The 22,810-nt window shown below is 42.7% G+C and overlaps 1 protein-coding gene across 1 annotated transcript in view; it reads left to right on the top strand.

Moving 5' to 3' along the window:
• Positions 1–2,167: 2,167 nt before the first annotated feature.
• LOC139424142 (zinc finger protein 271-like) overlaps positions 2,168–22,810 on the top strand; it is a 51,362-nt gene continuing 30,719 nt past the window's right edge. The window contains exons 1-3 of the mRNA XM_071175834.1: positions 2,168–2,679; positions 12,164–12,930; positions 13,099–13,366. Of these exons, the coding sequence (XP_071031935.1) occupies positions 2,358–2,679; positions 12,164–12,930; positions 13,099–13,366 (1,357 nt within the window). The 5' untranslated portion in view covers positions 2,168–2,357. The remainder of the gene's footprint in view (positions 2,680–12,163; positions 12,931–13,098; positions 13,367–22,810) is intronic.

Here is a 22,810-nt window from a genome sequence, read left to right as displayed (position 1 = left end):
ATAGGCAAGAGGGCCAACCATGGAGAATAGTAAGACACTTCATTATTTCTATAATTACGCTACATTGTTTGTCCTTGTGGGTCCGTTCATGTTTTTCAGCATAAAGTACTCTGCAGCCACTTAGTGTGGTGTGGACACCAGGTGAGGCCACACACACAGATTCCTGTTGAACACAGGGTCCGTTTTAACTACCTTATTTTCTCAATAACAGTCTCTCTCCTTCACTTCATCCCTCTCTCCCCTTCTCCCTAAATCCTCTAGGTTATATCAGCTGTGTCGGTGAACCCCTCCTGCATCTGAACTAGCTACATAGAGGACACAGCATGATCAGAGGTGAGAGGTCACTTGGTCAGGTCAACAGTATTATTAAAGAGATGCTTTACATTGAAATACAGATAGATGCAGTAGTCCCAGAGTTAATGATCCAAGGTCAGTTTTACATTTCACCTCCTGATTGATGACTAACAATGTTAGAATAAAAAATAAAAACACAAGGCTTAAACATGCTCTCTCTAGCCTCCCGGATGGCGCAGTGGTTAAGGGCGCTGTACTGCAGCGCCAGCTGTGCCACGACCGGGAGGTCCCTTTCTGTATTTTACACCTCCTCTTTCTTCCTCTGTTTTTATAATTCACAACAGATGTGCATTGAAGTACAGATTAAACTTGTGTTTATAACACTTGGATAATGATCTTTTCAATAAAGCGTTTCACATTCTCTACTGGTTGAAATGAAGTGTAATGTGATGAAATACTCCACCTGTCCCGTGTTTATCAGATCAATGCAGATGAAGGGCATTAGATATGAGAGGAACCGGAGTATTTACATGATGCATAGGAGGTGTAGTGTACTGTTTTTTAACATTATATTTCTGTATATATGAAGTAACTAGTTGAATCCTGTTTCTAGTCTATTAGTTACAATGTGTAACCATTGATGTCCCAGGACCAAGATTGGTAAACACTGTTGAAGTGTATAATTGTAATACATACATGCAGACACAGCGTCATTCAAAGACTGGAATTTGATACTCCTGGTATTGGATATGACTGAAAATAATCTCAAAGACATTCATACCTAAACTGCACCTTTATTTGCCAAGGTAGAGTACATGATCAGTGAATATATTAAATGTACAGGCTACAATGTGGGGATCTCATGCATGGTAATAACTACATGTATATACAAATTTCATCATTGGCACAACATGATATTATATTCTACTCAATCCATAGGCTTCATTAATGTCATTCGGGCTGTTTTGAAGTTGATACAACTGGCTATGATAGCTAGGTTCTGAACTAATATGTATACCAAACGTTTGGGTCCATACACAGATCGGCTAGATAGCTAGCTACACATCCATGGGCATACAGGAATTTTAATCATCCACTGCACAATAAGCAAGAACATAGCTACGTTATTTCATCTATCTGCATGGCAAATATCCGCAAGGCAAGCTTACACAGTTGTACATTCAATTTGCAGTAAATTATTCAGCTAGATTCTATACATCCACTGTTTCACAAAACGACAGCCTGGTTTGCTGGTTGTTTCATGAGTCCCTAAAACAACCAGAATTACAATTTCATACTCATGTCACAACACCCATAAAGGTAGCCCAGCTAGCTGGCTAATGTTAGCTAGTCAGCTAGCTGGCTAAATCACGATTTTCGTAAATGAACATTATGATTAAAAAAATGCAAAATCGTTTGTCTCTACATTAACTAACATTCCTGTCAACTGTACATGCTGTTTGCATGATTCGTTATGAAGTTATAAACCCTCACATTTGCTTCCATCCTAGTATTTCTGTCCGCTATCTTTGATCCAGTTCAGTTCTATGTAGGGGTACCCCTCTCTCCTAGTATTTCTGTCCGCTATCTTTGCTGATGAAATTCTAACAGTCACGAGTGCAGCAGCAGCCTCTCCAAGTGCCGGACAGAAAAAATATATTGACTGATATTGATTTATTTAGGGGGGGCTAATTAATATTTTAGTTCTAGCGGCGTTTGAAAAGAAAAAAAAAACATTTTACTCAACTGCGTTACCCACTCCAGTCAGCAGATGGCGATCTGGGAATATAAGGTTATGCTGTTATTGTGACGTATAATCTAGTGGACGGAACGCTTCTTTCAACAGCACAACAGTTAGTCAGACACCACGGTTGCTTGCTAGACAAAATAGCCGAACCAATAAAGCTCTTTAGACGCTTTAGTGTATATTAGCCACTGTGTTTTAAACCCACTATTGTCGTCTAGTTAGTTATCCGATTTATTTTCATATTTACGTTGTTGTTATTAGTCAGCTAGCCGACTGGTTTAGTTAGCATTAGCCTAGCTAGCTAATATCTCCGACCATGAGTTCACTAAGCTACTCTTTTCCTGCTAAAGAAGGGGAGGTCTGCTGGACAGAGAAAGAAGCTCCCGTGAAAGAGGAGGACGAAGAGGTGGATATCTCAGTAAAACAAGAAGTAGAGGATGAGGCCGTTACTGTGAAAGAAGAGGAAGACGCGTTCAGAGTGAAAGAGGAGGAGGATGCAGTTTATGGAGTGAAAGAGGAGGAGGAAACTGGATATCTGGGCCCGGTTTCTCAAACGCATCTCAATAAGGCATCCAATGGTTCTAACGATGAATTTAGCCATAAGATGGTTTTGAGAAACCGTTCCCTGATTAACACTAGTAAGTACAGTCTTAAATACAGAGGCACAAACTCTGCAGTTGTTGATATGATGTTTGGTGTTAAAGCGGAAATCTGCAATTGCTACATCCATATTGTGACTTTTAAAATTATTTATAGCCATTGATTATTGAAGAATATAACACATAAGCTTAGTTCAACTGTTGTAAACAATGTAAATAAACACTGTATAGCCTCAACATGGTTAAAACTCTAATGTTGATGGATGGTCAGTCCTTGCATCCATAGGTCTGTCTATGAATTTGAGAATAGTTTCATTTCTCCATCCCCATTCATCATCTTATTACCAAAACAGTGGTGTAATTACAGATTTGTTATTGTTTGAACTGCAGATTGCTGGGCTGTGTGTTTTTTTTAGACAGCAACAAAATGGCTGCCCAGAGACTTGGTTTGGTAAACAGCTGAGGGATGGGGGCTGGAGAAATGTAACCACTCTCAAATTCATAGAGAAAGCTATTGTAGCAACCGTAACCCAACACCTAGCGACCTCGTCAAGAAGTTCAGACATCTTGGCCTAACAGTTATAAGGTGTTGGCTTGACAGTCGCTGGACCCAGGTTTGAGTTCAGCTCAAGGCTACCCCCTGAATTCACTACACTATGAATACAAAGACCGGCCATCCATGAGGTCAAAATTATAATTTTAAACAGATTGAGGCTATATAGTATTTTCTATAATTCATCCATGATGTCATAATGATAGTTTAACCAGGATTCTAGGATATATATAGTATATTCTAGAATTCATCCATGATGTCATAATGATAGTTTAACCAGGTTTCTAGGATGTTTTGTATATTCTAGCATTCATCCATGATGTCATAATGATAGTTTAACCAGGTTTTTAGGCTATATAGTATATACAGTGAGGGAAAAAAGTATTTGATCCGCTGCTGATTTTGTACGTTTGCCCACTGACAAAGAAATGATCAGTCTATAATTTTAATGGTAGGTTTATTTCAACAGTGAGAGACATAATAACAACAAAAAAATCCAGAAAACCGCATGTCAAAAATGTTAGAAATGTATTTGCATTTTAATGAGGGAAATAAGTATTTGACCCCCTCTTAATCAGGAAGATTTCTGGCTCCCAGGTGTCTTTTATACAGGTAACAAACTGAGATTAGGAGCACACTCTAATCTGAGTTTGTTACCTGTATAGAAGACACCTGTCCACAGAAGCAATCAATCAATCAGATTCCAAACTCTCCACCATGGCCAAGACCAAAGAGCTCTCCAAGGATGTCAGGGACAAGATTGTAGACCTACACAAGTTGGTACGATTATTCGCAAATGGAAGAAACAAAAGAACTGTCAATCTCCCTCGGCCTGGGGCTCCATGCAAGATCTCACCTCGTGGAGTTGTAACCACTGTCATGAGAACAGTGAAGAATCAGCCCAGAACTAGCCCAGAGGATCTTGTCAATGATCGCAAGGCTGCTGGGACCATAGTCACCAAGAAAACAATTGGTAACACACTACGCCGTGAAGGACTGAAATCCTGCAGCGTCCGCAAGGTCCCACTGCTCAAGAAAGCACATATACATGCCTGTCTGAAGTTTTCCAATGAACATCTGAATGATTCAGGGGACAACTGGGTGAAAGTGTTGTGGTCAGATGAGACCAAAATGGAGCTTTTGGCATCAACTCAACTCGCTGTGTTTGGAGGAGGAGGAATGCTGCCTATATACCCCAATAACACCATCCCCACCATCAAACATGGAGGTGGAAACATTATGCTTTGGGGGTGTATTTCTGCTAAGGGGACAGGGCAACTTCACCGCGTCAAAGGGACGATGGACGGGGCAATGTACCGTCAAATCTTGGGAGAGAACCTGAAAATGGGTCGTGGATGGGTATTCCAGCATGACAAGGACCCAAAACTCACGGCCAAGGCAACAAAGGAGTGGCTGAAGAAGAAGCGCATTAAGGTCCTGGAGTGGCCTCCAGTCTCCAGACCTTAATCCCATAGAAAATCTGTGGAGGGAGCTGAAGGTTCGAGTTGCCAAACATCAGTCTCGAAACCTTCATGACTTGGAGAAGATCTGCAAAGAGGAGTGGGACAAAATCCCTCCTGAGATGTGTGTAAACCTGGTGGCCAACTACAAGAAACGTCTGACCTCTGTGATGGCCAACAAGGGTTTTGCCACCGAGTACAAAGTAATGTTTTGCAGATGGGTCAAATACCTATTTCCCTCATTAAAATGCAAATCAAATTGTTACAGCTGTTGATAAGTCATTGTATAATATTCAGCCAATTTATTTTTATGCCATTATGTTAAAGGCGAAACATACCTAGATTCAATTACATTCATGAATTGGTTTGAAACCTTTGTTTTAAAACCTTCTCAAAGTTTGACGGATTTGATGGATTTGTAGAAAATGGTTTGTCATAAAACAATATTTATTTATTTATTTAAATGTCACCTTTATTTAACTAGGCTAGTCATTTTAGAACAAATTCTTATTTTCAATGACTGCCTACCCCGGACGACGCTGGGCCAATTGTGCGCCGCCCTATGGGACTCCCAATCACGGCCGGTTGTGATCCAGCCTGGATTTGATCCAGGGTGTCTGTAGTGACGCCTCAAGCACTGAGATGCAGTGTCCTCTGCACCACTCGGAAGCCCCAAAATCATGTTCTAGTGCTGTCCCCAACTAAAATACATCTTGGTCAACCAAGAGTCATCTGTTCTTTCTACCAATCACCCCATGTGTTTTTATAAAATCAAATATACGTACTGAACTTGTCTGATGCTTTAAGCATTCTGTTTGATCAAATAATTAAGACACACAAATTACTAAGTCATAACTAGAGAGAGCCGCTCGTCAACATAACCTGGCCAGAGGGAGCCGCTCGTCAACACAACCTGGCCAGAGGGAGCCGCTCGTCAACACAACCTGGCCAGAGGGAGCCGCTCGTCAACACAACCTGGCCAGAGGGAGCCGCTCGTCAACACAACCTGGCCAGAGGGAGCCGCTCGTCAACACAACCTGGCCAGAGGGAGCCGCTCGTCAACACAACCTGGCCAGAGGGAGCCGCTCGTCAACACAACCTGGCCAGAGGGAGCCCCCCCCTCCGCTGCTGGACTTCGTAAATTCTGCCGTTCTGCTCTTGAAGTTTGCAGTAATAGACTAATGGACTACAGATAGACTAATAGACTAGTAATAGACTACACCAGCAGTCTGCAACCTTTTCCAGTTGGAGTGCCAATTTATCTGACCATTTCTGCCAATCTGTGTTCCAGTTATGATTTTCATATGCACATTTTTGTGGAACAGTTTCATTTAATTTATAATAGTATCTCAAAATTATTGTCTGTGATTAATGTACATTCTATCTAAATCTAAATGAAAATTATAGAAATCTAAAAGTAACTTTTATTGCCATTGCCAACTTTGTAAAAAAAAAAATAGCCTACATAAAGCCAACAAATAAAAACATTGCACTCTGCAGGTAGAAAATATCCTGATAGAAATAAATATCCAAGAAATCACATTGGCTGCAAATGGCCTGTCTACAACAAACTTGAAACATTGTATCAACTATCAACTGGGTCAGGAAACTCAGATAGCAAGCTTGCAACATTGTATAAAATGTTATAGGCCCTCAGTTTCCTGCTCCAGTGAGTTCTGGACCCAGCTGTAGGTTATTTGTGCAAATGATAAGAAGTAATCAGGTATTTTATGACATTTCCACATTACATTTTTCCCTTTTATGCCGAGTGGTTATCGAAAGGGCGAGAGCTGGAAATATTTAACAAAAATACTTTGAGGAACTATTGTCATTTGCAATTGATTTTGATTAGACTTTGTTTACTTGCTGTTTGGAGGTGAAGAAAAAATTACTTTGAGAAGATCCACAACTCATTAGTGGTTCAGCGTTAAGACAATGAGAAATACTATCAGACATCCTCAAATGGACACATTTATAGGCCTACATTTGTGTGCAGGCCAGATATATTAATCCTACTTTTATATGGGTAATCCGGTGTGCGTCCTTACTCAACATTGACAGGAGTGTTACAAACAAAAGACAATGAATAAATTGACAAAACTGACGCATCTTGTAGGGTCAGGTCTGGGTGGTCTGCAGGGGGCAGTTTCATTTAGTATCCGTTTGGGTCGGCTGGGGAATGATTTTATTTCCCCATAGTATGTTGTTCCGAAGTTGACTGACTGAAAGGGAGTGTAACTTTGATTATAATTACACTTCCCTGAAGGAGGAAAACGATGAACAACACCTGTTTGTTCACAGCCTTTCCTGGGTCGGTGAAGAGCGGTATTAAATTTAAGGAATAAATCCAAGCCTCACGCTCATCACCTGTGGAAGGCGGGGCTTCCAGCAAGGCGTGGATTTGATACTATGTTGTACCTAGTTTCCCTCCTTCAGGGAACAGTAGTTATAGTCATAATGTTACGCTTGTCATATGATGACCTTTAACTAAAATATTGATCTTGCTGTCAGACAGTTTTTTTGTATTCTGAAATGCACTCGAACTATGTATCATTTAGTGGCTCCTTATGTTACGCTGGGAAAACAGTTTTCATGGGCACAGAAATACTAAATAATTTCAGAGTTTGCTAAATCCAATGGTTTTTAACAGAGTCATCTTGTAATCCACGATGGCATAGCATTAAGACCTGTTTGTTTTAAATGTTATGCTTTTTTGTATATATTGCAATATACAGTGCCTTGCGAAAGTATTCGGCCCCCTTGAACTTTGCGACCTTTTGCCACATTTCAGGCTTCAAACATAAAGATATAAAACTGTATTTTTTTTGTGAAGAATCAACAACAAGTGGGACACAATCATGAAGTGGAACGACATTTATTGGATATTTCAAACTTTTTGAACAAATCAAAAACTGAAAAATTGGGCGTGCAAAATACAGTTTTATATCTTTATGTTTGAAGCCTGAAATGTGGCAAAAGGTCGCAAAGTTCAAGGGGGCCGAATACTTTCGCAAGGCACTGTATTTCAATCTTTTTCCGTGTTTAAATTAAATATACCTTCCGGCAACCCGCCTCACCCAATGTGATCTGCTATTTTTTTTTAGACCTTATAGCTAGAACCTCCATCAGAAGCTAGCCATCAGAAGCTAACCAGCTAATTAGCTACTAATTTTATAGTCATTGTTAGCCACTGCTAGCAGCCTTTACCTTTTTAGCTCAGACACCAGACGCTTTTAGCCTGGATAATACCTGCCAGTCTGCACAGCGCGATATCAACCGTGAGCATATCGGACTGTTTTTCTCCACCACATCACCGTATTCCTGCCGTAAGCTCTGGACCATTACACCGGATAATCACAGCTAGCTAGCTGCTACCGAGTGGCCCAGACCCAAAGCTAACTGTTGTCTTACCCGTTGTTGTCTTAGCTAGCTCTCCCAATCAACACCTGTGATTGCTTTATGCCTTGCTTTGTCTCTAATGTCAATATGCCTTGTATACTGTTGTTTAGGGTAGTAATCATTGTTTTATTTTACTGCGGAGCCCCTAGTCCCACTCAACATGCCTCAGAGAACTCTTTTGTCCCACCTCCCACACATGCGGTGACCTCACCAAGCATAACTGGTTTCCTCCAGAGATGCAACCTCTTATCGTCACTCAATGCCTAGGTTTACCGCCACTGTACTCGCACCCTACCATACCCCTGTCTGTACATCATGCCTTGAATCTATCCTACCACGCCCAGAAATCTGCTCCTTTTATTCTCTGTTCCCAACGCACTAGACAACCAGTTTTGATAGCCTTTAGGTTCTTTAACCTCTCTTGGGTACGTGAGATGTTAGCGTCCCACCTCTTCAACAGCCAGTGAAACTGCTGGGCGCCAAATTCAAAACAAAACATATTTTCACTTCTGCAAGAAGGCCTTTCTAATCGATCTGGCCCGGGTATCCTGGAAGGATTTTGACCTCATCCCGTCAGTAGGGGATGCCTGGTTGTTCTTTAAAAGTAATTTCCTCACCACCTTAAATAAGCATGCCTCTTTCAAAAAATGTAGAACTAAGAACAGATATAGCCCTTGTTTCACTCTAGACCTGACTGCTCTCGACCAGCACAAACACATCCTGTGGCGTACTGCACTAGCATCAAATAGTCTCCGCGATATGCAACTTTTCAGAGAAGTCAGGAACCAATACACACAGTCAGTTAGGAAAGCAAATGCAAGCTTTTTCAAACAGACATTTGCATCCTGTAGCTCTAACTCCAAAAAGTTTTGGGACACTGTAAAGTCCATGGAGAATAAGAGCACCTCATCCCAGCTGCCCATTGCACTGAGGCTAGGAAACACTGTCACCACCGATAACTCCACGATAATCGAGAATTTCAGTAAGCATTTCTCTACGGCTGACCAGACACTCTTAAATAGAACCTGGACCAGCTGGCTACCCCAACCCCTGGCTACCCCCAACAGCTCCGCACCCCCCGCAGCTACTTCCTCAAGCTTCCCCAGCTTCTCCTTCACCCAAATCCAGATAGCTGATGTTCTAAAAGAGTTACAAAACCTGGACCCGTGCAAATCAGCTGGGCTAGACAATCTGGACCCTCTCTTTCTAAAATTTATCTGCCACCATTGTGGCAACCCCTATTACTTGTCTGTTCAACCTCTCTTTAGTATTGTCCGAGATTTATAAAGATTGGAACGCTTCCGCGGTCATCCCCCTCTTCAAAGGGGGTGACACTCTAGACCTGTTACAGACCTATATCCATCCTGCCCTGCCTTTCTAAAGTCTTCGAAAGTCAAGTTAACAAAACAGATCACTGACCATTTTGAATCCCATCGTACCTTCTCTGCTGTGAAATCCAGTTTCCGTGCTGGTCACGGGTGCACCTCAGCCACACTCAAGGTACTAAACGATATCATAACAGCCATCGATAAAAGACAGTACTGTGCAACCGTCTTCATCAACCTGGCCAAGGCTTTCGACTTTGTCAATCACCGTATTCTTTTCGGCAGACTCAACAGCCTTCTTTTCTTGAATGACTGACTCGCCTGGTTAACCAACTACTTCTCAGATAGAGTTCAGTGTGTCAAATCGGAGGGCCTGTTGTCCGGACCTCTGGCAGTCTCTATGGAGGTACCACAGGGTTCATTTCTCAGACTGACTCTTCTCTCTGTATATACCAACGATGTTGCTCTTGCTACGGGTGATTCCTTGATCCACATCTATGCAGACGACACCATTCTGTATACATCTGGCCCTTCTTTGGACACTGTGTTAACAAACTTCCAAACGAGCTTCAATGCCATACAACACTCCATCCGTGGCATCCAACTGCTCTTAACTTCTTATGGCTGCAGGGGCAGTATTGAGTAGCTTGGATGAAAGGTGTACGGAGGTGGCCATAGCAACTGGGCCTGAGGAGCAGGCAGTTTACTAATATATGTATATTATTATTAGTATTGGATAGAAACACTCTGAAGTTTCTAAAACGGTTTGAATTGTGTCTGTGAGTATAACAGAACTCATATGACAGGCAAAAACCTGAAGTTCCTAACTTCCTGTTAGAATTTTTTCTGAGGTGGCAGATTTTCAACCAAGCTCTCATTGAAATTACAGCGAGATATTGATGAGTTTTCACTTCCTACGGCTTCCACTAGATGTCAACAGTCAATAGAACTTTGTCTGATGACTCTAATGTGAAGGGGGGCCGAAGGAGACAGGAATTAGTCAGGTCTGCCACGAGCTGACCATGCTTTCACATGCGCGTTCACATGAGGAGGACCTCCCTTCCACTGCTCTTCTGAAGTCAATCTAATCTCAGATTCTAGTCTCAGATTATCTCAGATTATTGCATGATTTTCTTTTTCCGTAAAGTTGTTTTAATCTGACACAGCGGTTGCATTAAGGAGAGGTATATCTATAATTCCATGCTACCTTCACTCACGCTGCCTAACATACCCTCGTAAAACTGACTATCCTACCGATCCTTGACTTTGGCGATGTAATTTTCAAAATAGCCTCCAACACTCTACTCAGCAAACTGGATGCAGTCTATCACAGTGCAATCCGTTTTGTCACCAAGGCCCCATATACCACCCACCACTGTGACCAATATGCTCTCGTTGGCTGGCCCTCGCTACATATTTGCAATATTCGCCAAACCAACTGGCTCCAGGTCATCTATAAGTCTTTGCTAGGCTGCTTTCACTCAGCTAACTGGTCACCATAGCAACACCCACCCATAGCACGCGCTCCAGGAGGTATATCTCACTGGGCATCCCCAAAGCCAACACCTACTTTGGCCGCATTTCCTTCCAGTTCTCTGCTGCCAGTGACTGGAACGAATTGCAAAAATCACTGAAGTTGGAGACTTAAATCTCCCTCACTAACTTTACGCATCAGCTATCTGAGCATTTTACAGATTGCTGCAGCTGTCCACAGCCAATCTGTAAATAGCCCATCCAACTAGCTACCTCATCCCCATTTTTTTATTTTTCACACCAGTATTTCTACTTGCACATCATCATCTGCACATCTATTACTCCAGTGTTCATTTGCTAAATTGTTCATTTGCTAAATTGTAATTATTCGCTACTATGGCCTTTATTGCCTTACCTCCGACACTCCTTTTGCACACACTGCATATAGATTTTATAGATTGTGTTATTGATTGTACGTTGTTGTTAGGTGAAGTTATGGGTCCTACAGTAGGTCTATGTTATTGTTAGGTGAAGTTATGGGTCTTACAGTAGGTATATGTTGTTGTTAGGTGAAGTTATGGGTCCTACAGTAGGTCTATGTTATTGTTATGGGTCCTAGAGTACACTATGTATGTCATGCAACAACAACCAAAGTGCTTCTTCATTCATTACAGATATATTTGTTGTAAGGTGGTGTTATGGACCAATTTGGCAAACAGTGTACAAACTGTCATTGTCAGGCTGATGAAAAAGCCAAAGAGCATTTTACTGGTTGAAGTGTTTTTTTTAAGTACAAAGCGGTTGATTTGCGATGATGACACAAACATATTAAGCAGGACATTCAAACGAGCCTTACAATTATAATCCAAAGTAGTGTGAAATACACTCATTAGCAACCTAGAAATGGAGGTTACTCCCCTGAGTTTTCCCATATTCACATTCAGAATACATTGTGAAAAACTAAAATCTTTGTTCACCATTTTTGCTCCAGGCAGATATACTAGTTACAATTTTAGCAAACACAGAAAGGGGCTATATTGGAGACCAAAAATCGTCAGGCAAACTGCTTAAAGTTTCAACAACGTGAATAACTTATTTCTATTCTACAATCTTAGATGTTACTACTAATGTGAAAACAAGACAACATATGACTATTGTTGCTCATTTTAAGACAAATGTCAAATAATTATTACATTCATTACAGACGTCAATTGTTGTACAACATCATGGCTACGCTGTTGGCATCACCTTTTAGAGTGGATTTCTGCTATTGTGGGCCTTTAATCATCTGTCTGACTTTGTTGTTCACACAGGAGAGATACGGGACTATCGTGGATCCTCTGGGGAGCCTCAACAACCTCATGATAATGACGAGGCAGAGAAGAGTCTCTCCAGATCAGAACTCCTCAAGAAACACCTGCAGAGACCTACAGGGAAGATAATTCACCGCTCTGACTGTGGGAAGAGATTCACCTCATCAGCAGGCATTGGAATTCAGCAGAGAATCCACACAGTAGTGAAATCTTATTGCTGTACTCAATGTGGGAAGAGTTTTAAAACATCTAGCCATCTTATTGTACACCAGAGAATACACACAGGAGAGAAATCTTATAGCTGTGATCAATGTGGGAAGAGTTTTATTCAGCTAAGCAACCTGATACCACACCAGAGAATACACACAGGAGAGAAACGTTATAGCTGTGATCAATGTGGGAAGACTTTTACTCACGTTAGCACCCTGATATCACACCGGAGAATACACACAGGAGCAAAACCGTATAGCTGTGATGAATGTGGGAAGAGTTTTGCTAGGTCGAGCCATCTGACTCTTCACCAGAGAACACACACAGGAGAGAAACCTTATAGCTGTACTCAATGTGGGAAGAGTTTTACTCATTCAACCAGCCTGATATTACACCAGAGAACACACACAGGAGAGAAACCTTTTATCTGTGATCAATGTGGGAAGTGTTTTACTCAGCTAAGCAGCCTGATATCACACCAGAGAACACACACAGGAGAGAAACCATACAGCTGTGATGAATGTGGGAAGAGTTTTACTGAGTTGAGCAGTCTGACTGTACACCAGAGAATACACACAGGAGAGAAACCCTTTAGCTGTACTCAATGTGGGAAGTTTTTTTATACATCTAGCCATCTGAAGATACACCATAGAAGACACACAGGAGATAAATCTTATAGCTGTACTGTATGTGGGAAGAGTTTTGTTCAATCTGGGGGACTGAAGGTACACCAGCGAACACACACAGGAGAGAAACCTTATAGCTGTAATCAATGTGAGAAGAGTTTTGTTCGATCTGGGGAACTGAAGATACATCAGAGAACACACACAGGAGAGAAACCCTATAGCTGTACTCAATGTGGGAAGAGTTTTGTTCAATCTAACCAACTGAAGATACACCATAGAACACACACAGGAGAGAAACCTTATAGCTGTGATCAATGTGACCAGAGATACTCTGATAAAAGATATCTGATTAAACATCAGAAAATACATGCATGAAGGACTTTTTTTCATGATATCAAACATTGTAGAAGGAGTATTTTAATGTCACAATGTAGAATGTTTTAACATTGTAGGAGTATTTGGTTGCTGATTGTCTCAAGGGTGGGCAAAAAGTTTTGTGTTTAGCCAGTGCATCACTATTTATTTTGACTGCAAGTTTTTCCGTATTGGAGATGAGTTTTGTTTGGGCTCCTTCCAAGGGGACGAGAGTTCTAGAAGCTAGTGAGTTTTAGGAGGACGAGAGTTCTAGAAGCTAGTGAGTTTTAGGAAGACGAGAGTTCTAGAAGCTAGTGAGTTTTAGGAAGACGAGAGTTCTAGAAGCTAGTGAGTTTTAGGAAGACGAGAGTTCTAGAAGCTAATGATTTTTAGGATTCTATAGAAAGAAAAAGAAAAGATACGATTGTATATTATTATTTAGAAATACATGTTTTTTCTTGTTTTTAATTGTTGACAGCCAGTAGAAACCATATTTATATTCTAGGAGGTGAAGCATTGTAGTTGGATATAATGTGAAATGGAAGTTCTGTTGGTGGTGCAAACTTTTCCAACAACTGTTATAGGATATATTTGTTGTCTTAAGGGGGAAAGTGTTACTGGCTTTGGTTTTTCCATTTATGTTTTGAGGTTGGATTTCAGCACGTCTAGCTCGTTAGTACGTATAGCTTGTTAGCACGTAGGGCGCACTGATTTGTGTCACCTCGTTTATCAGTTATTTTGTTTGCCTCCTCTTGGGCCGATTTAGTGGGTCTCATGGTGGGTGACTTTTATGTCCCAGTTGTTGTTACTAGTAAGTGGACAGTGACAAAATTGCAAGATTATGTTATAATCCTTTTATTGCATCAAATGGTTGTTTTATGCAACAGAATAGAGGGTTCTTAGAACTATAGTGTCTGTGTTCTACCGAGGACGGGCATCTGGGAGAAAACAATGACAGGAGATTTACAATGTATTTTGGGTGATATAACCTAAAGTGACCGCATTCCAGAGTATGAGTTAATGTTTCTGTTGTCTATGGTACCAGGGAGAGATGACCCCAGGGCCAGATCCTGGTCTCAACACAGAGTTTTTACTGTTTTTACAGTAGATACTGTCTGCTGAGAATTATAACTATATTTGATAGAATGTAGGTTGAAGGGGGTGTATCTTGGCTGTAAAAGACCTTTGTACTTTTGTATCATGGCTCTCAATTAATCATCTGGGGGTGATTTGTCCACCAGCCATCATTATCATAGAGCACTTAATTGATTCACTTTATGTATTGACCTGCTCCCTTATTATTAAGTGAATAAAGATTTAGATTAAGAATAACTCATGTGAGAAGTTTGTTAATTTCTTTGATATCAATTGAGGAGACAAACACATTTGGCGATGGGGATGTGAATCCTGATTTGGTAACTGCTCCTGACGACCTGGGTAAATGGTGCACGAGGGATCCCTTTAACATGGGATCTCAGGGAGACCACACTTGGGGAACGGATTAGATGAACCCACCTTTGATCTGAGAGAGAGCGAGCTGAGTGGGTACCACATCTCCAACCTAGTTTTTTTTAAAGAAAGTTGAGCGAAACACTTAGTGGAGTTTTTATAAAAGCCTCGTAGACTCTTGTGTGTATTCCTGTGTGAGGGGGGCACCTTGGAGGTGTGATCAGGGCTGAGGCAGTAGGCTCTTGAGTGTGTATTGTTGTGTGAGGGGTACCTTGGAGGCGTAAACAGGGCCGAGTCAGGAGGCTCTGAGTGAACTAGATGAAAACTAATCTGTGTATACTAGTTAAGACAATTTATGATATAGATAGTAAGGTACACCTGTAATTGTTTTAAACCTGTAATTGTTTTAAACCTGGACCCCATTTTAGAAGTATTGAAAGATGTAATTGTATGTACAAATGTGAAAATATTCCTGCAGGTTAAAATATTGTTCAAAAACAACTAATTGATTAGGTATGTTTGGGAATAGCATTGTGTGACTGTGGTATGAGAGTTGCGTGACTGATATGAGAGATGTGTGACTGTGAGTTGTGTGACTGAGTCTTAATCAGAAGTTTGGATAGTAACATAGAGATCTGTAGGTCCTCACAGAGATCTATAGTTCCTCACAGAGATCTATAGGTCCTCACAGAGATCTATAGGTCCTCACAGAGATCTATAGGTCCTCACAGAAATCTATAGTTCCTCCTAGAGATCTGTAGGTCCTCACAGAGAGCTATAGTTCCTCACAGAGATCTATAGTTCCTCACAGAGATCTATAGGTCCTCACAGAGATCTATAGGTCCTCACAGAGATCTATAGGTCCTCACAGAGATCTATAGGTCCTCACAGAGATTTATAGGTCCTCACAGAGATCTATAGGTCCTCACAGAAATCTATAGTTCCTCCTAGAGATCTGTAGGTCCTCACAGAGAGCTATAGTTCCTCACAGAGATCTATAGTTCCTCACAGAGATCTATAGGTCCTCACAGAGATCTATAGGTCCTCACAGAGATCTATAGGTCCTCACAGAGATCTATAGGTCCTCACAGAGATCTATAGGTCCTCACAGAAATCTATAGTTCCTCCTAGAGATCTGTAGGTCCTCACAGAGAGCTATAGTTCCTCACAGAGATCTATAGTTCCTCACAGAGATCTATAGGTCCTCACAGAGATCTATAGGTCCTCACAGAGATCTATAGGTCCTCACAGAGATCTATAGGTCCTCCTAGAGATCTGTAGTTCCTCACAGAGATCTGTAGTTCCTCACAGATAGATCTATAGGTCCTCACAGAGATCTATAGGTCCTCACAGATAGATCTATTGTTCCTCACAGAGATCTATAGTTACTCGTATAGAAATATGCCTAATCAGATGATTGACATGTGGATAATAAGCTTTAAAATAACGTTATCTTGGGGTTCCGTTACTTCACTGCCCATCAGAGTATCATGGAGTGGTATTGAGAGCGGAATAATATTTTAGAAAGCAGCGGAAGGTCTATAGTTCCTGGGAGGCTTGATTTTGCCGTGGTTTCTGGGATGTTAGAGAACCGTTGAATTCCGGTCATTGTCCGGGAAACAAAAATATTTTTTTTTTGGTTCCGCTGGGAGTATGTTTGGAGAGCTGCTTCGTAGCTGCGGATAGTCCTTGAAAAAGCAAATGGAATGGTTGTCGTGAGTACCTGAGAATTCCTTACGTTTTATATGGATTCTGTGAAAATATGATGAATTGTATGTGTGTATAATGATTACTAGAGATTTGATAAAGTAATACTGGGAATATAATTAGATACAAATTAAACAACCCATATGTAGACGAACGTAGGTTTTAAGTTGGTATCTTTAATGGATAATTTGATAAAGATGAGGTTTAAGCATTATTAAACAGTCTACAAAGTCTGGGCAGTTGTCTCGGAAACTGATGGGAGTGGGTCCACTTTAGGGTAAGTTACCCTAAGGATGAAACTATAAAGCGCGTATTGGATTTTCTCTGACCGCGTGCTACATTTGAAATAAAACTCCACTGAAGGCCTGAAAACTCCGGGGGGGGGGGCTCTTCCCAATATGAGAGGAGTTGCTATATTTTTTGAATAAAGCTTTTTCCATAAAGTTAGAGTGAACCCCACCTAAGAAGTTATTTGAAGAACCTTCTGGGGCTGTTTTTCATTGTCAAGAACCCTACGGTTCTTAGGGGATCTGAGAACAACTCCAGTTGAACCCTTCATTTTTAGAGTGTAGTCGGCTCTATTTACTCTCAGATTCAAACATGATGATTAGCATCAACGATCGTGTCAGCTGCTGCTGCTCCAATACAGTATGAGGTGAGACGGTGAACTGATGTTGAACTGGGCAGTCAGCTGGTGCTGCTCCAATACATCATGAGGTGATATGGTGAACTGATGTTGAACTGGGCAGTCATTCATTCTGTACTATGAGAAATCTGTACTATCAATTCATCATTTCATTTCATTCATCAATCATTTCACTGTACTATCAAATCAAATTGTATTAGTCACATGCGCCGAATACAACAGGTATAGTGAAATGCTTACAGTGAATCCTTACAGTGAAATGCTGACTTACAAGCCCCTAACCAACAATGCAGTTTTAAAAAGTACAAATAAGAATAAGAAATAAAAGGAACAAGTAATTAAAGAGCAGAAGTTAAATATCAATAGCTAGACTATATACAGGGGGTAACGGTACCGAGTCAATGTGCGGGGGCACCAGTTAGTCGAGGCAATTGAGGTAATATATACATGTAGGTAGAGTTGTTAAAGTGACAATGCGTAAATCTTTTCAGTCTCCTGAGGGGGAATAGGTTTTGTCGTGCCGTCATCACGATTGTCTTAGTGTGCTTGGAACATGATAGTTTGTTAGTGATGTGGACACCAGGGAACTTGAAGCTCTCAACCTGCTCCACTACAGCCCCGTCGATGAGAATGGGGGTGTGCTCTGTCTTCCTTCCCCTGAAGTCCACAATCGTCTTCTTTGTCTTGGTCACGTTGAGGGAGAGGTTGTTGTCCTGGCACCACACAGCCAGGTCTCTGACCTCCTCCATATAGGCTGTCTCCTTGTGGTTGGTTATCAGGCCTACCACTGTTGTGGCATCGGAAAACTTAATGATGGTGTTGGAGTCATGCCTCGCCGTGCAGTCATGAGTGAACAGGAAGTGCAGGAGGGGGCTGAGCACGCACTCCTGAGGGGCCACTGTGTTGAGGATCAGCGTGGTGGATGTGTTGTTACCTTCCCTTAAAAAACATGAGCTGGCGCACACCCAGAAAAATACTTTGTGTGGAGGTGCTGACTAACGGCGAATAAACTATAAACTATCAAAATAAAGTCGCACACTCCATGTATGATCTCCCAGCAATTTAATGGGTATTTACCAACGCAACCCTAACCTTAACCCCTACCGTAACCATTTTAAATGTCAAAAGCCCATCCTGTTAGATCTGAACCAAATGGAGCGATCGGATGACAGAAATCACATTTATGTGCCAGGTGTAACTGAGGCCGTAGATGCTCCATATCCATTCATTTGAGTGTTTTATGTATGACTAAATATATTATATATTTATTACTGTGTTGCAGGGGCAGTCAAGAAATGGAACGGCAAGGGTGCAGAGCTGTGGGAGACCACCTCAAGTCCCTGGTAGAGCCTTCAGCAGGCCGGAAAAGTGGGATTGATCCATTTGTTCGTTTGTTTTCAGTAGTTGAATCCTTTAACATATGGTTGATTTCAACATTTTTCATCTTCAACAAATGAACTGGTTGAAAAGTGATACTAAACATACATACCATAGTGGAAGATTTTCTGAATTTACACTTAAGATGGACCAAGATATATCTTGCTTTTTCACATATTTGTTCATTGGTTTTGCAAGAGTCTTGATTGGTCAGTCATTGGGTTAATCTGTTTTGCTATATGTTCAAATCAAGCTTTATTTATACAGCACATTTCAGACATGGATTCAACACAATGAAAATAGACAAATATTTAATACACAATAACTGAAAACTAAACTGGAGACTAATGAGCATTCTAAGGAAATGTCATCAATTCACTGCAATATGCAACCGAAAATATCCTATCTTTCTCCATTGTTTGATGTTACGTTCTCCAGCAAGAAAACCAAAAATGTCCCTCAAACAGAAGAGGGAACTAACCACAACTAAACATGTTTTAGGAGGGGCTCTGAAAGACACTATGGGGGTGTCCGCTGGAAGTTGACTAGTAACAACAACTGGGACATAAAAGACACCCACCATGAGACCCACTAAATCTGCCCAAGAAGAGACAAACAAAAGAAAAACCCACAACAAACTTAAAAACAGGAAGCAAACCAAAAAGGTGGTTAAAATAATTTATTACAATCAATACCATTCATACTATTACAAAATCATAATTCTCATTCATTCTTAATTAATTTTATTTACAAAAACATCAAACAAAAACAAACCTCAGGGGAGCATCGTCCCTCCCCGTTATACCTAACCAATACATAACCCTTTCCCTATCTCCCCTTCCCTAATCTATCCCCTTACCAAACTCACTCTAACACTCCCAGCCCTAAACCCCCTTTCCACCTCTCCCGTGCCGCATGCTTCCCCCACTTCCTCTCCTCCCTCTTCATCTTCCCCCTCAAATCACCTTCCACCCTTCTCACTATCCCTTCCACCCCCCAATCTTTCCCTATCTTGACTAAATTCTGCCTGGCTTCCCACAGTCCCTTTTTAAAGAGACTCATGAGAAGCCAGAGCAGAAACCTGTCCCTATCCGTTCCCTTTGCTCTCCCTACGCCTCTCTCTAGCCTAGCCCATGTCAAAACAAAATCACTCCTAACCACACCTAGCATTACTCGTGCCCTAGCCCAGACTAGTCCGGCAAAGGCACAGTCCCAGAAGGCATGGCGCACAGTCTCCTCCCTGCCACAAGAGGATCTTGGACAGGTGGGGGATTGCACCAAACTATACCGGTACAAGATGGCACGTACCGGCAAGCACTTATGGAGGCCCAACCAATTCAGGTCCTTGAGCCTGTTGTCCAGGCCCCGCGCCTGCACTCCCTCCCAGACCACTGACGAGAAGCCCGCTACAGGCGCAGGACTCCCTGCCTGCCTGACCTCCTCGTACAGGTGCCTGTGGTCTAAACCTACTCGGGTAACTTCAACCTCGGGGTGCACACGCAGCCACTTGGCCGCATGGCCAAAATGCCACGGCAGCTGTTCCGCCCGAGGACCCGCGTTAGACCACACCATTACGCTTCTCGCCTTATACGAGAAGAACACCCGCAGGAGGTAACCGGACGGGTGTATAACCGGACGAGCAAGCTCCGTCAACAAGAAAGAAACAAAAATGGCGTCCAGCTTGAGGGGGAAATGTGGTACCCCCCTACCTCCCTCCCCGATGGGACAGATCATGCGTGCCCTGGCGACCCACTCGCACCTGCCACTCCACATAAACTGAAACACAAGCCTCACTAGAGGCCTCCTCAGACAAGCCGGCAATGGGTAGATGTATGCCACATACAAAAGAGACGGCAACACATCCACCTTTAGGACCAGGACTTTGCCCATAAAAGACAAATACCTAGCCTTCCACATTGCTAGCTTCCTCTGTACCACTGCGATACGCATGTTCCAGTTTAGCGTCGCTGAGCCGGAGGTCTCAAAATGAACCCCGAGAATCCTCAGGGCCCCTTCACAGAGAGATAACCCCCCAGGCACATCCGTTCTACCGCGCCATCTTCCGAAAAACTTGACGGAAGACTTTGCATGGTTCAGAACTGCTCCCGACGCTCGGGTGAAATCCCCAAAGATGGCAAGGGACCTTGTCAGGCACGAGTCCTTGCACAACAGCAAGGAAGTGTCGTCGGCGTACTGCGTCATCTTAACACGCAGCCCACCGCTTCCAGGGATCAACAAGCCTTCCACCCCTGTGTCTGCCCTAATGGCAGCCCCCAGAGGCTCCATGTACAGAACGAAGAGGAGAGCCGAGAGTGGGCATCCCTGCCTGACCCCAGACGAGAGGTCAAAAACGTCACCTAAGTGACTATTTACACTAACTCGACACCCCGCTCCGACATATAAAGTACGGATCCATCCTATAAACTTCTCCCCAAATCCTAATCTACCTAACACCCTGAATATAAAATATCTATTCACGCGATCAAAAGCTTTCGCCTGATCTAGCGCTGCTACCATTAAAGGCAGCCCTCTATCTTCAACCCAAGCGATGGAATCCCTGATCAACTGTAGGTTCCATCTTATAGAGCGGCCGTCTACCCCGCACGTCTGATCCTCGTGGACGACGTAGGGAAGGGCTGTGCGCAACCAGTCTGCTAAAACCTTTGCAAGAATCTTGTAATCTACGCACAGCATGGTCAATGGCCGCCAGTTGCCAAGGTCAGTTGCTTCCCCCTTCTTATAAAGAAGTGACAGCACACCAACAGCCATTGATCCCCCCGGGACCCCCGTCTCAAGGATGGCCTTCAAGACTTCGAGAACCACTGGTCCAAGTATACCCCAAAACTTGAGGTAAAACTCAGCCGGCAGCCTATCCATCCCAGGCACCTTCCCTTTTCCCATCCTCCTAAGAGCGCTCTCAACCTCTTCTAGTGAGATCTGGGCCTCCATCACGTCTCTAATGTCCTCTGGCAACCGCCGGGACAAGTGGTCTAAAAACACGTTTCCCTGCTCTACATCTATTTCCCTTTCCTTAAATAAACCTTGGAAATGATCAGTTGTCACCCTGACCATTTCCTCTGGTTTACTTACTATACTACCATTTTCTTCCCTAACTCCCTTCATTACCTTCCTACTCTGTCTGGCCCTAACCGACTTAAAGAACATAGCGGAACAAGTCTCATTATGTTCTAGAAAGCCACTATGCGCACGCTCCAGGAAAGCTCGAGCCTTCTGCTCCTGCAGCTCCCTGAGCTGCGCCTTTAGGGCTGCGAATCTCTCCCAGTCAATCGACCCGCCGAGGTTGCCTGCCTCGTACTCGAGTTCAATTAACCTTTGGATACGATCCACCTCCCTCCTTTCCTCCCTTTTTTTCCTTCTACAATATCCTATTATAAAAGCCCTTATCCTCCCCTTGACTAAATCCCACCACTCTAACACCCCCTCGCACATGGACCGGAGGCCGTCAAGCCTCCGAAAGAAACAAAAAAATGCATCATCGAAAGCCTGCTCCTCCAGTATATCCCGATCTAACTTCCAGTACCCCCTACCGAAGAGGCAGACTGGCGACCCCACCTGCAGGAACACCCCGTCGTGATCCGTGAAGAAAACAGGCAACAGCCGCCCAGACAACTGACCCAAAGACCTGGATACAAAAATGTAGTCGAGCCTCCGCGCAACCCCCCTGGAGTTGCGCCATGTAGGACCGACCATTGCCGGAGTAGTGTGCAGGCCACCATCAACCAGACCATGGCAAGCCATTAGCCCAGAGATGGCACCTGCACTGCTATCACCGCCTAACCCTAAATCTATATTAAAGTCTCCTCCTATCACCAAGTGCCTGTTTGTAACACACAGGGGCGCCAGACAGTCCACCATCTCCCTCCTGTCTGCCGCCACCTGTGGCCCATACACCCCAATTAACCTATATCTAGCTTCTCTAAACTTAACATCTATCCCCAAAACTCTACCCTGCATTATTACAAAAGTGTTCTCTATTTTAACCTCTCTATGCCCACACAAAATCCCTACTCCTGTTGAGTGCACCCCTCCTATGCCCCAAAAAGATTCCCCCTTATCCCACTCCCTCTTAAATCTACACACATCCCCACCATCCCTCAGGTGAGCCTCCTGTAAAAAACAGAAATCAAACCCCACACCCTCTAAATAACAAAAAAACGCCCTCCTTTTAACATTATCCCTTAACCCCCTAACATTTAGACTAAAAAAAGAAACAGAACTATTCATTTAATTATTTACAACAAATAAAAAACCCAAAAC

This window comes from Oncorhynchus clarkii, chromosome 13, assembly GCF_045791955.1.
Source record: "Oncorhynchus clarkii lewisi isolate Uvic-CL-2024 chromosome 13, UVic_Ocla_1.0, whole genome shotgun sequence".
NCBI lineage: Eukaryota > Metazoa > Chordata > Actinopteri > Salmoniformes > Salmonidae > Oncorhynchus > Oncorhynchus clarkii.
The sequence above is the reverse complement of the archived record's forward strand: the minus strand, read 5'-3'. Positions and strand labels throughout refer to the sequence as shown.